The 15,298-nt window shown below is 41.7% G+C and overlaps 1 protein-coding gene across 1 annotated transcript; it reads right to left on the reverse strand.

The window, feature by feature from the left end:
* Positions 1–2,641: 2,641 nt before the first annotated feature.
* Positions 2,642–15,076, reverse strand: LOC119721912 (flocculation protein FLO11-like). The gene is made up of 4 exons (XM_038191853.1): positions 14,729–15,076; positions 12,964–13,312; positions 11,157–11,668; positions 2,642–5,890 (listed from the first exon to the last, which is right to left on the reverse strand). Exons 2-4 carry the CDS (start codon positions 13,273–13,275, stop codon positions 3,655–3,657), a joined length of 3,060 nt encoding a protein of 1,019 aa, XP_038047781.1. The 5' UTR covers positions 13,276–13,312; positions 14,729–15,076; the 3' UTR covers positions 2,642–3,654.
* Positions 15,077–15,298: the final 222 nt, after the last annotated feature.

A 15,298-nucleotide genomic window follows, 5' to 3' on the forward strand; every position in this document is an offset into this window, starting at 1 on the left:
TGTATTGCCAAACTATGTGTGTTATTGTCCAAGTAAGTCAATGTAAGCTCCAACTTAACGTTTAAGTTGTCTGAATAAGTGCTGGTAAACAGTTTAAAGGTAATATTTAACAATTATTGACTGCTATGCTTTGGGATATGACGTTTTAACACCCGAGGGGCACATGGGTGCTATGCGCCCCTCCGTTGTTAAAACGTAATATCCCACATCACAGCAGTCAACAATTGTTTTGTTATATCATGCCAATAACTCAACAAGATAAATTATTGTAACTTACTATGTGAGAAACAAATAAAATCACTGCGATGTAATCTTTGAATAACTGAAGATTTTGATGTGCTGCTGGACATGAGACTGAGCATTTGATGTTGCAGTTCTCATTGCGCAAAGCTAGCGCACCGGCAGGCTCCACATGTGCGCGCAGTGCTCGCAATGAACGCAATGAACGCAGTGCGATATCACCCTCAGTGTGTGACATGCATTTTTATTGTCCAGACACATGCTGTCCTAGACCAATGAAATTACAGTATCCAAGCACACGATATAGCAAACAAAATTTGCAAACATCAACAAACTAAAATTACCAAATTATTACGAAATGCCTGACTAATTGTAAGTGAATAATAGTCTCAATCATCCTTTGAAATTATGGCACCTGGTGTGCTGATGTTTTCAAGAAAAGTGGAATTTTTGTATCAGTTTCCACTGATGGTCGGCCGACCATCATTGGGAAAAAAACTGACTTTTTCCAAATACTGCCCCCAATTTACCAAATTTAGTTACTCCACATTTTGTTTGCAATCAGTCAGACATCCAAGCCAGCTAGTCTGGTTCCATGACCTGACAATTCACAGGCATCTATAAATCAAAGTACAAGAACAACTTTTTTTTGTCTTGGTTCTATGAACACAAAACTTTAAACAGGTCAGTGTAACAATATTTGCTATAAAATACTATCCCCCAAATCCATCCATTCCTAAAAATTACAACAAAAGGAAATGGTGTACATTGTATTTTACATGAACCTTTAAATCATGTAAATATCAATCTATCTAAAATGTTTGATTTGTCCTGTGATTTGTCTTTAAATAAGCCCCTGAAATATTGAAAAAGTAAAACGGATTGAAAGGATGATTTAAAGTCAGTAAAACTGACAGAGTGACTTTGTATTAGAACTTCTGTTTTTTATTAAACTGCTTCCCTCTATGTTTGTTACTTTTGTCAAAATAATGAATAAACTAGAAAGTTCAGTTAAAACAAGATCTTTACTTTAAAATAAAAACAGATAAAAAATTGAACAAAGAACAAAGATTAACTTAGTTTGCAATTATGAATTATTCTTTTATTTTTAAAAGTGAGTTTTCACCGAGTATTTCAGTCAGAATTTTCACCGAGGAAGAGGGTAATTATTTTTATGTACATTTAAAATGTTATGAATTGGAAAATGTATTTAAGAACTAAAAACTGCAGAAAATAGTTCGATATCTAATGGTCCACTACACACTGCTAAATGTAGAATTTTGATAGTGACGTAAAATTGCGCAATATGTTTAAAAGTGTTTTTGGGCTCGATATTCCTAACTTTAATTTGGAGAAATAGATAAACATCGTGGACTAATCAGGTGTTTTTTTAGTGTTAGCTGGCAACATTTACATGTAAGTGTAGAAGAATTAAGACAACTGTACAAGTTTATGACATTGAAGTTTTCAGACGTTTACAAAAATAATGTGCATGAACATGTACATGTACTGAAAAATATGTTACAGTTACAACAATACTTGTACATTGCAAGAAACTCCTGCCATTGCGTCAGACGTTCAACTTCGCTCCGGAAGTTCAATTATTTCCTCAAACGTTATTTCGAAACCGGCTGGCTGTTGAACTTTGCCATGTTTTCTAACTTCTATCCAGAATTGTTTTTATACTTCCTTTGTATTCACCATATTTATCTCCGACATGATCCGGTACATAAGAGAAATGTTTGTTCGTCTTTTGCACGTTAAAGGTGCGCTACCCGTGCTATTAGTTGTCCGTTTCACCCCGGATTGACGGAGTACTCAGGGTTTACATGCCCCCCCCCCCTCCCAATCAACATTTAGAGATCGACAATGCAGGCCCGCCAGGGCGAACCAGTCTACAGTGTACAGTCGAACACCTTTATCACAAGGTCCTTACAAACTTGACAAATTAGCTTGTTACAACAGGTACCTTGCATTAACAGTAAAGAAACACAAAGACTTGGGACCTAAAATGTTAACAGTGCTCTTATTATCAGGGTTCGACTGTGCGCAAAAGCAGCCTAAAATATGGGTTTTTTTCGGGTTTCAGTTCCCCAAAACAGAAAAACAGGTAGTGTTTACTTAAAATAAAACATAAATAATTTGTTGGATATAAATTATTTTACGAAGTCTGCCGTTCGTTTCTGCTCAAATTCACCCCAATTTATCTGACTTTTTACATGTCAGATGGAGTGTAACTTATGTGGATAAAGTGTATAATGCATGGACTGTTTCACCGATACTGCCATCTCATTGTGGTCGCTCGGTAATATCTGGGGGATACCATTGAAATACATCCCATATTAAATGCCATTGTATCCTGAGCATGATGGGATGTATTTTCGCTGAAATTCCCCCCTGATTACCACTTGACCACAAAGATGGCGGCATCTGTGAAGCGGTCTATGCTTACGTAACAACATATTAAACTTAAGTAAAATATTAACCTAAAACAAGTAAAAATGTCTACCGTTGTTTTGTTGAGAGGATATAGGGGTGGATGTAGTCCAATAGTCTGGCTCTAGACTGGGGTTAGTTACAGACAACTAAACCGGTAGCGGGAAAAGATTGTAAACAAAATATTGCATGACGTTCCGGTTACTAGTCTATAGTCGGGATACAGAGAACCGAAGTGCTGGAGTCACTGTTTTCAATATATGACGTCTTGTACTGATAAACACAAGATGCTGTGATGTTCTTGACAATCATGTTAGTTAATAGAGAACCAATTACAGTTTTATATTAAACACATTATTTTATGCAACTCGTTACTGTGTGTGCTCAAATTACATGTACAAAATTCAGAGAGTGTGCGAAAAAGTGGCCGAGTTTGCCCGATTATTCAGGTTTTGTGTAGTAGATCGTGTATTTGTAGAGTACAAAGTACATGGAAAGAGGCGTCTTAGTTTTGGGGTCTTGTGGTGTAAAATAAAGAACCTTTTCAATTAAATACGGCCCCGAAATTGTTTACTCCTAATACGAGTTATGATGTGGAAGCACTTAAAATATTTACAAAAATAATACGTTAATTTTAATTATTACAAAATGCCACTTGGGAAGCCTCTTTACTCGCCGCTTAATATGCCACTGTATTAGTATCAGGGTTGCTTTGTAGTCCAATAAATAAAAGCTAATGCCATTTTAACTGTGTAAATTCCACATGTACTTCAATCCTGTGTCCGCATTGTCGTTTCAATTGTCGGTGTGAAATCGCGCAGGAAGCTGGTGGGAGTTTCAATTCTCACCGTAGACAGAAATTGGCGTTAAAATCAAATCGCAAGAGACGGAGACCGTTTTGTCTTTTGAGCAAACCCCTGTTTTCCTTTTTTTCACTGGACACATTAGTGACATGTTAGTGACGATACCGTGTGGATTTCAGTAATTACATGCAGGCCTACTCGCAAAGGGAGCGAACTGTTCATGAAGGTTGACATTCATGGTCCACTGGTGTGCGACATCCGCAACAGAGGTGCACAATCTATTCGGCGGTGGTGGCGCGATAGTACAGTGATTAGAAACCTGTGGGTTAAAACCATGACAGCGAGCATCTGAAATACCGTGGCTATACCCATTCTGACGGTGTGTCTCACTGTAAGATGCTCCCGTGGGCATACTGTTTGTTGGAGGCGCTCTTTCCAAACTCCTCATCGGCAGAAAGTCAGTTGATGCAGCTTTCTCAACCGTGTTGGCATGGTGTAAAACTTGGTGGTTCCCCATTGGTTGTTCCTGGGCAACCTGCTGCTCGACTCCTTGCGTGATTGGTGGATAGTAGTTTGTGTGTTGTTGCATGTAAGCTGGATGATTGTGGTGCAATGAAGGTAGCTGGATGTGTTTGTTGGTGTCGGTATTATACGCTTGAGGAGGCTGTGTGAAACCATTGTGGTTGGTGGGGGCATACCTATCCACAGGGTTGCCTGAATACATCGAGTGAACAGGTATCAATGCAGGTGCACAGTCGAACGTACGAGCATCGTTTGGTTGTTTTCCGAACTGGGGATAAGGTGGCTGGATGGGCGGTGACACAGGGTTGAAATACGGTGACCTCAGACTGCAATTAGACCACGGGGATGCAGGCGAGCTGCAGATCTCGCCCACTCGGCGAGATTCGGCGAGAATCTCGCAGGTATGGTTCCGCCGATTCTCCTCGCTGGCAGAGGACAAGACAAGGGGATCCTCGGTCTTGGTTCGCTTGTCCGAGTTGTCACTGGAGGACAGCGTTGCTGGATCGAGCTGCAATATGAAGGGCGGTGGAACGGAAGAGAGGACTCCCTGTGGTCCAGTTGGGGGCGTAGGTTTGCAAGGATGCGCCGGCATCCCGTCAGTGTATCTCTCGGTAGGGGCTACCGTGCAGTCGGGGTCTGGTCTCGCCATACACGGTGGATGGGCTCCGCCATGTTGGAATGGGACATCCGTCAACGGAGCTGTCTGCTCTCTCACACTGCACTGTCTTTGCAGAAAAATCCCGGGATGGTGAACCGCAGAAGTGGTGTTCCTTCTCGATGGGACTACTTCCGGTGTCAGCATTGCTGTTCTCGCGGTGGCCGGGAGATCGCGAGAGTTGGACGAAACAGGAGCGGGGATGTATTCAAAGTCTGACAGATCGCTGGAACTTGAGCTGGAGTATTCCGGATGCTCCGACGGTGAGGACCGCGGTTCTGGCGACGACAGGCGGTCCAGTGACAGAGGACTCGGCAGGCATGACGGATACTCGCTCCCTGGACTAAGTAGCTGCTGACCTGCTGCCTTATCATCGTGGAAGTAACTTTGCAAGTCGAGGTCTTTAGTCAAACAGGGTAAAGGTAGGGTCCTGTCCAGCAGTGGTACTGCGGTGCAGACTCGGTTTGGTGGCGCGCCGCTGTCGGACTTACGGACCACTTTCCGCCGTCGTTTCCGCTGTATTTCTTCCTCCGAGTCGCTAGATGAATCACTGGACGAGCTGAGGTACTCTGCCTCCAACTGCCGCTCTTTTCTCTCCATCGCCATTCTTCTCTGCCCAGACAGCGGGTTTTCTCTCGACGCTTTGGTTGATTTGGGCCCTGTGGAAGTTGTTAACGGTGAATTTTCAAGAAGGTCCGTCGCCTGTGTTGATGATGGCCTCGTTTGGTGAGGTTGGGGAGTCGAGCCGTTGGCTTGTCCGTTAACCTGCGGTGTTAGAGATCGTATGCCGAGGATGGACCCGACGGCGCACCGGTACAGCGCTTCGTCGAGTTCGTTGCGCTCTCCGGCCGGTAGCGCCGTACAGACCTGGTTAGGAGGGGGCTTCTCCCGACAGGTTATGCACTTGCTGTCCTTGTGACAAGGGGCCTCTCCGCTGTGGGGCTTGGTGCGGGAACACGCCGACGGAGCCACTTCGGAGGTAACTGGGTTGGGAAGACGCTGCTTACTGGTCGATCCGACTGGTGTGCCGCACGACAGCGAGGGGACTTGGGAGACTGCTCCACCAGCCTCCAGGCTGTTTCCACACCACGGCTCGATGGTCGGACACATTGTTACGCTAGGACCAGGGATGCCAGCACTACAGACACCAGCCGCCGGTACCACGTTCATCCGTGTCTGGCTGATAGCGGCCGGGTACTCCACTGACTCTGGCTTGACGGGAAACTTTCCCACGCTGAAAGAAACGAAAGGGAAAGTTTTGGTGAGATGTCGATGCTGTTTTCTCTTTCCGTTTCTGGATTACATGCAGACTGTATCCTGTCTGGGTCAACAGGAAAGGATACAACCTTCATCTATCCAAGCCACACAAAAGCACGTGATTTACATGATAACAAAGTGCAGTCTTCGCCGTCCAAAGCTTGAGTTTGTGGAAACAAAATTACGAAGAGCTAAAAGAATAGCAAAACTTTATTGTCTGTCATATTCAAAGGAAAGCGTACGATGGAATCGGAAGAATTTGTAAATACAATCTCATCTTATAAACCTCTACACGTACGTGTGTGGATTGGACGCATGCTCAAAACAAAACCACTCTTGAAACTCAGTGACTGAGTCGATTTAGGGTATGTTAAGACCGTTGAACGATAACTTGAAGGTTATTTTCCACCGTAGACCTATACAAATTCACATGGACTCAGTAGCACCAACCGTTTGATGAACGGTACAGAATGATCAGGTTATTTCCTCATCGGAGAAAATGTTCAAAATCATATAATACTCTGGAGCAAACTAGCTTTTGCATTTTCCAATCTGCGAAAAGATGTAGACGCGGGTCGCAAGTTTGTTTTACATGTAATCATAATGAACAGTGAATACAGAAGTTTACTCTACAATGTACTGCAACGATGCACATGCGGATTCGATCTTGCTTTGTAAGTTTATACAATAAACAAAAGAACTAGGAAAACTTGGCACAGGTTTCATTGATTTTAAAGAGCCATGGGATTGATTGGTTCTCATTGAGCCTGCAGACCAGATTTGTGTCTGAACAAAAGAACTTGGGTTGTGTCACATTGTTATCATTAACATTAAGTAACTTTCTGGTTTGAAAAATTCGCTCTTACACTTCGCCCTATACAGTATGTCCCCCCAAAAGTGTCCGTCTGACTATTTTGGAAATATTTTTTTTTTAATTTTTTAAGTGTGCAGATACGTACCTGTGAGTTGCATGAAATTTCAGTTACGCATCACTACACAATAATGTGAATTGATCACAACGACTTGATATTGGACCCTGTGACCAAGTTCCTTGCTTTAATAAATCATGAACATTGTTTTGGTCAGGCGTTTTCGCGCGTTGCGGAAAGTGGAAACATGCATCACGTCATGGCTGTGACGTCAGAAACATGTTCCAGGTCAAGGGCCGCCAAAACGCAGCCCTGTCTTGTACTAACTGTCTCCAAATAACGCCCTCGTAATAACAACACCAACTATATAGGTCTACACGATAAAAATCGATCCATTATTAGCAAATTGCGGTATCTAATCAGGATGCAGGAAGAAAGTCTCCTATCCAGGGCTTACTATTGGAAACGAGGTTGAAAATAAAGTAAGCACTGGGGACGAGGTTGACAACGAGCTTTTCAGACTGTTTTACACATGAAGATTGCCCGCCCTCTTACGACCGTTTAGTTTCAACTTTCACTGACGCCCCTACTATTCGCTCGTACCCCCCCCCCCCCCCGCAAACTGTTTGCAGGGCGGGGGGTACGAGCGAACCCCTACTACCGCTAATTCATCCGCGTAACTACGGCGCAGTCAGTGGCCGTGTCACGCACATAGCTCTGTTCGACCTCATTTTCTTGTCCCGAGGTCACGCACGCATGGCCTAAAAACGTACGAGAGACTTTACGAGATTTATCCGAGACTACAGAAAAACACAAAAAGTGCCTGGATACATGCACTGTTTGGCCAAGATGGCTAAATAAATGAAAAGTTGAAATCATGTGCTTTATTTTGATACCAAAAATAAATGCTTTTGACAAATATAAAGTGTTGTTACGGCCTGTCAAACAAAATCATTTTTTTTACCAAAAAAAGCGAGGGCCGATAGTTTTTAGGTGAACATTCGATTCTTTAAAAAGGCTGAAAGAAACGGCAAGGCTCAATAGATAGACTCGGAAAAGTATTCACGTCAAACACGTGCAGGAGACTTCTAATGTTTGGTCCAAATCGCCGGTTGAAAAAATGAAGACTTTTGAGAAATTTCATGATTTGCAATCACATGACTTATAAATATTAAGCAGGCCATACTCGAGCTCGACCAATCAGTGGGCGTATGGGTCACAAGGTCACACCGTGTTCGGGTTCCTCGCTCTGTGCAACCTCGTCCGAGTGCTTACTTTATTTTCAACCGCGTTTCCAATAGTAAGCCCTGGATAGGAAACCTTCTTCCTGTATCCCGATTCGTTACCGCAATTTGCTAGTAATGGATTTTTATCGTGTACTTGGTGCTATTATTCACAACGTGCAGTACGTGTTTTACGCGATCATTTTTCCACGCCTTCTCGAAAATACTAAATATTTCCTTTCCAATTTGCTCATATTAATATAAAATATGATACTGCATGTTGTCTCGATAAGATCGATCATTACTGTTTGATTTTAAAAATCGTGTTTTCGTAACTAACGCCGTGCTCACGCTGCTACGAATTGACTCTGTTTTTACCCCCAGACACCGCATACAAAAACAAATGCCAATGTAACGTACATCCAGGCACCAGAATGTTCCTCATTTGCATACGTGTTCACAAATCTTGCATATGCAAATGATCCAATACCTGGGTGAGAGAGCAGGTAGTGGTGGGTGCGTACTGCTCGACACCCTGGCGACGAGTTTGCTCTCTGTGCTTTACAATGGCGACGATCTTTTCGCGTTGTGAAAAATGGAAGTTGTTGGAAACATTAGGTGTACATCGAATTCTTAAAATATTAACGACATCATGTTCACGAGATTTTTTGTAAATAAAGGTTCATTTTTTCCTTTGATTACCTCAACATTTGGGAGACTTTCGTCGTTCTCGAAAAAAACCGGAAATTTCATGACCTAATTTTTAGTCGATTTGTCCGTGAAATAATATCGTCAAAATGCATCGAAATCCTTTTTTTGAGAAAAAAATACCTTGATGAATGTATGAAGTAGGTCTTTAACTACCTAAAACATTTTGGTTTGTTTGGATCGGGTGTGGTTTGCCATGAAAATTGCGAATTTTTTGAAGCCCTTTTTACGGCCATCGTTCGCTGGCCTCGGGTTGCTGTCAGTTTTGTGGACGAGAAAATAGCTCAGCTACGCGTGACCCAGCAACTGACTGGGTATACGTACATTGTATTATGAAACTCCAGTTGTAATCATTTATCATCTGGCACTGGCTGTACGTGCATCGCTAGACAGTATTAGGACGGAACAGGAAGAATATACTGAGAATAACACTTCCGATTGACCGTGGGAAACGACAGACTCAGAGTCAACTTGGCCTATCGAAAATGATCAGATATTAAACGGTACACAGTGGTTTGAAGACCCAGACATTTCACCTCAAGGTTTTTTTTCCAGTTTTTGTTATTGCTTTTACCTGACATGTCTAAAGATATGATTCAAACCACCAACAAGTAATTTTGAGGTGTAATTCACTTCGAAGTTCACATTTTATTACACAGCCTCTTTATTCAATAATGGCAAGTTATGATTTGGCATCATGAGATTTAAGGAGTTGCTGTGTCCAGGACCTTAACTTGCTGTTTTCTGTAACCCATTTTTTTGTGAAGTCACTTTATCACTCTTTCATTTGATATATGATTTATATCAATAGCTATAGCAAGAGGTCAGTAAAATGAGGGTAGGCATAATGAGTAAATCGCTATTTTAAGAAAAATATTTACAAAACCAAAACTACACACATTTTTCGATCGTCCACCAACAGCCAGAGTATTTTTTTGGATGAAAAACGCTTCTAGAATTAACAACTTGCTTATGTTCCATGATCGCCCTCTTTTCCACAAAACCAAACAGCCGAGAAAAAAATCCTCTGAATAAAACGTACATTACTTCAACTGTGCCGCACACATTAATTTTATTTCCCAAATTTCGAGGGAAAAGATTATAAATGACCCTACATACCTTCAAAAATACACATTCTCCAGTACATTGAGACGTCCCATTTGTGCAGATTGAACAAAAACATGAGTAAGCCTTACTTTTAATATCACAAAATGAACGTACGTCGTCCCAGATTCGCGATGTTTCGGCCTGAAAAAAAATAGTTGTCACACTGTCCCTATTGGTCAACAGGGGGCGCTACTCACCAACGGCGAGTAAAACTCACGAGTAGCAAAATCTACATCGTTTCTTTGATAAAAAATGCACGTGCTGAGAAACGTGCAACATAATCTACATGGTAATCGATCGCATTTGAATTCGTTTTCAGTAATATTTTGGATGATGATTCAAGAAAATCGATCATGTCTGGGTCATGCATGGTTTTAAACCACAAATAAATGATCATTAATGTTACACACCGCGGTGTCCAACATTAATTATTATATTTATTTCTTTGTCTGGAAATGGTGTATTCGGAAACAGCTGCACTGTGTCGTATTGACCATGTACACATGTAATGGGAAAATGAATTCCAGTTTTGCCTACAGTTTTTTTTAATGAATATAAACTTTACAGATACATAATTTTACAGATGTACTGTCCGTGTAATTACTTTACTCCGAAAAATATATATAATGTTTTTAATCTTTCTGTTATTCTAGCACTACCAAGTTATTTACTTTTGAAAAAGCCTTCGATGGTAAAAAAAAAATGAAAAAAAAAATCGGCTTGTATATAAAAACCCTGTTTTCATGGGTTGCATGACACCCAAAGCACAAAAAAACCCTGGTTTGTTCCGGTTTATTTTTTCGTTTCAAAAATAATCTAATTTGTTAAAAGTCGGTAAAAGAAATGTAGATAGAATTTCGTTGAAGAGCACGGACAGCATACAGTGTATTTTGAAGATTGCATTCTGATATTCTTCTGATTTTTTTTTCTGTCTGAAATCCCTTATAGAGATGCAGGACGCATTGTTTTATTACTGAGTGTAGGATGCACAATGACATGTGAATATTCTGTCTTCAGGTCTTTTGTCTGCTGATCGGCAGAATCCGCCCCGCCCCCCCCCCTCAACTTTTTCCGCGATAACCTTTAAAAAAAACCAATTTCGCGACCCGAGCTGTTATGACTTTTTAGCCTCAAGCCTTGTGCATCTTTTGATACCAAAAACATAAAAATCGGACCACAAAAATTTTCGGCTGAGAGATGGTCAAAATAACCCGGCCCTTTTTAGGGTTAAGGCATGCACTGCACACTTGAGAGGATTCGTATTGGTGAAGGTCAACCCTCGCAAACCACATGGAGTAGGGTCGTTTGTTATGACGGAATAGCACTACAAACTCACCTTAGCTGTTCTGTCGCCCTGTGATGCATCTCATCTAGGGATTGCGGACTTCGGACCTCTGGACTTGGGTCCTTCCAGTTGATCCATTCAGCCGTCTTGCGCGACCTGTGGTCATGATTGACCTGCTGTTGCTGCGCCTGAAGCATGGGAACACCGTTGGCGAACGGGGAAAGACCGTTCGCGAATGGAGCGAGACCTTTTGAGGCGCCTTCCTGGTTACCGATGATAGAATGGGAATTGGTACACACTACTGGCGCAGATGCTTCCTGTACCGGGTTTGGATCGGTGTTGTCAACGTGGGAGTTGACTATGGCAACACGTGGTTGGGGAAAATTCTGCATGGCACTGGGTCCGGGTCCAAGCATGTCTGCATCAAGCTGCGGTGGTATGTAGTCCATCGTGGACGGTTGACCGCATTCGTAATTGGCCAGAGGAGAAAGTTCATCCTGGACAGCATGGCCTCCTTCCCGCTGTAGACGTTTGTACTTGGCTCGACGATTCTGAAACCATATCTACGTATATCCAGACAAAAGTATCTCATTATTCACCTTTATACATGTATAACTCCTCAACTGCATGATATGTTCTAAATTTCGATTCATCGAGTTTTTATCCCAGCTTTGAACTTTTGATATTGTGATGTCAGATGTGCGGACGAGTGTAATAAGAGTGTACGTCTTGCACATGCACATAACGTCGGGATTATTGTCGTCCAGGTGTTATGTGCAACTTTACAACGAAGAAAAAGTAGTCACATCTTTTGTATCCTTGTCGTAGTTTGGGGAGGCTCGTCCCTCTCAGATCTAAGCAGTGTTTAGTAAATAAGCCAAGTCTTAGCGGTGTTAAGTTCATCAGCAAAAAGAAAAATAGCTTATTGGAACTATATAAGAAAACCCATTGAGGACCAAGGTGTGCCCTCAATAGCACAGCAAAGCTATAGTGACGTAAACTTGTGTGATAAATTAATAGACGAATTCCAAATTATATGCAGCATCGGTGCATCCAAGCTGAGGCTATCCGCGCCTGTTACGCAATTGAGAACATTTTCTTTGTAAAATCTCTTTATAAAGGAGGGCACGCGTGAACTTGGTTCGATGCTAATTTGAAATCCGTCTATACCGTTTGTTCCCAAAAAGTGTCCGTCTGACTATTTTTGAAATAACTACGAAGCCATGAATTCAATTTTGATATAATTTAATTGTGCAGATACTCCTTATCCCTGGCCTAACATCCCATGAGTTTCATTTAATTTCTCTCATGCCTCACAGCACATTGGTCAATAATTGATCACAACAACATTTTTGGACACTGTGACCAAGTTCCTTGCCTTAATCAATTTCAGTGCTGTGTTATGTAAGCTGTGCAAAATCCTGCATGTTGTGAAAAGGGCTTCGGCTTGGATTGGAATCATTTGCCTGGCTATCAGTCATCAATGCCAGACTTCAGTTTAATGCTCAAGGGCAAATGATTCCAATGCCAAACCACATCAGCCTTTTTTCCACAAAATGCAGGATTTTACACAGCTTACATAACCGTTGATTAAGGCAAGAAACTTGGTCACAGTGTCTAAAAATGTTGTTGTGATCAATTGAAAATTATGCAGTGATGCGTGACTGAAATTAAATGAAATGGGTGGAGGCCAAGGCTTATAATGTAGTTATTTCAAAATTAGTCAGGCTGACACTTTTTGGAGAGGTTGTGGAATGATTCATCAATTTCAATGGATTATAAACTTTTTGGTCGTAATGTCGTCTTAACAACGACTCCACTGAAATAGGCCGATGGCTCAATACAATTGTTTTTGTACCTGTACACGTTCCTCGTTCAAGTCCAGCCTCTGTGCAATCTTGGCCCGCAGCTCCCCGTCGGGGTACTTCTGATCATGGAAGAGCTGCTCCAACGCGTGCAGCTGGGCCGCGTTGAAGTTGGCGCGCTCGCGCCGGGGCTTGTCGGCAGAGGGTGCCCGGTCGTCCGTAGAGCGCCCTCGGCGGCTGCGCTTGCGTTTCTTGCCGCCTTGCTCCTCCGTCATCTTCTCGTCTTGGGCCATGGTGATGGCGCCCTCTGCGTCTTGGGAGGGATTGCTGCTGCCCTCAACGACTGAGCAGTTACTGGAACTCATGGCACGGGGGATTTAAATGTCCTATCGTCAACTGGTTCTAAAGGAATTCAAAATAGAATCCGCTAATATAAATACGTGATCTGCTATGTTATTCCAATGAAGACAATTTCTGTATGTAAATCGCTACTAAACTCAAAACCAAAGACGAAACTGCAAGACAAAATCTCCAAAACTCGAACAGTTAAAAGACCCTAACCTTAACCTTTGTTTATTAAGTTGAAAACCAAAACACGAATTGTTTTTCTTTTTCTCGGTATACTGTATTCACCCTAAAAACAAACGTGTGATTAACATGTTCAATACTGTGGTTTCTTTATCCTAGTTGGCCTATGGTCTCTTCGTAATATTGGAAATGTTGTTGTGGCCATTGAAACGAAACAAACTGGGGTTTTGGGGGTTAAGGTGAATTACACATTAAATTTTTTGTCAGCCTTTAAATGACTGATTTGATGGCCTAAAACGAAGATTAATAAGCAGAATCCTAACTTTATAATACTTTAATATTACCTTACATAACATATGGGATATTAGCATGGGGTACCTGTGGTATTGGCTTAACTGATAGAATATCTAAATTGCAAAAAAAGGCTCTTAGAATAATCAACTCTGCTCCTTACTTGGAACATAGTAATCCTCTTTTCCATATGCATAAAACTCTTAAAAAGTTAATGATATTTATCTCCTACAACTTGGGATCTTCATGCAAAAACTTAGTTACAACAAATTACCTAAATCCATTTGTTCCATGTTTGTAAAAAATGAAGATGTGCATCAGCATTTTACCAGACAGTCTAAGAAATTCCATCAATCTTTTGCTCATACATGTACTTCTCTCACCCAAAACACAGTTAAGCATGAGGGTCCCAAGCTGTGGAATTCCCTTGAGATTTCTTTAAGAAATACTTGGAATCTTCCATTATTTAAACGTAGATATAAGGCCAAATTACCCACTGGTTATTTGAATCCCAACTAGCTTTTTTTTTTTCAATTGTTAATATTTCTCACAGGGTTACAAGACCTATCAGAGGGGGGGGGGGGGGATTTGCTTATGTGTTCTTCATTGTGTTGTGTATTTTGTGTAAGTGTTGTATGTGTTAATTTAGGTTACATATATAAAACATAAACATGTGTATAGTAATACATATACTGGAGTTCCCTACCTGACAAGCATATGCTTTTTAGGGACTCCATCCACATTTATCGTATCTATTTATATTTATTATACAACTTAAGTTATGTGGAAAATAAAGAATGAATGAATAAATGAAACGGTATAAAGGGGCTGCCGGATTCCATTTTTATCTTGTATACAATTGAATGTATTCTCTCATGATTTTCTTTGACAATAAATGCAGGCCTACTATCAAACTACCGTTTATCTACATAAACAACTCATTAGCATGGGGTTCAGTATGTGCCTCCGGCCGTGCATCATAAGTCTACTAGTGCTTACCTATTGTGAACTTGTCGCTTTTCCAGGAAAGCTTCGGCTGTGCATGCCATGTGCCTTGATCATGGTCGGGTACGTGATAAATTCATCTCACATCATGAATCCAGGGAATTTCCACAGATCGATACTTATAAGAATCCTGTCTCTCTAGAGACAGTAACACCTTAAGTAAAAGTCTCCAGATACAGTTCAGAGCAACAGTACCAACGTTGCGAAAATTGAGGTTTTTTCACGTGTTCTCGGCAAGCACCGTTGGGCCGTCCTGTCACGGCAGCATTTCTGGCCGATTCACGGCAAGCACACTTCACGCCTGGGCAACTTCGCACCTCTTGTTATGCTAATGTTAATCCTTGATTAGGCCACCGGGTGGGTCATTAAGTTAAACAATATCCTTTGTCAACATTGAATCACCGTGACTTGACATTGCAGGCAAGCTCAATGCAGCCCCCCCCCCCTCTTGCGCCAAGCCAAAGATCAGCTGCTGGCTAGTTGTTATGGTGTATACCAAGGAAGTTAGAAGAACTATCCCGAGCCACGTACAATGGTCGGTGTATAGGCATCTTCATATCGAAA

This window comes from Patiria miniata, unplaced genomic scaffold, assembly GCF_015706575.1.
Source record: "Patiria miniata isolate m_02_andy unplaced genomic scaffold, ASM1570657v1 HiC_scaffold_14, whole genome shotgun sequence".
NCBI lineage: Eukaryota > Metazoa > Echinodermata > Asteroidea > Valvatida > Asterinidae > Patiria > Patiria miniata.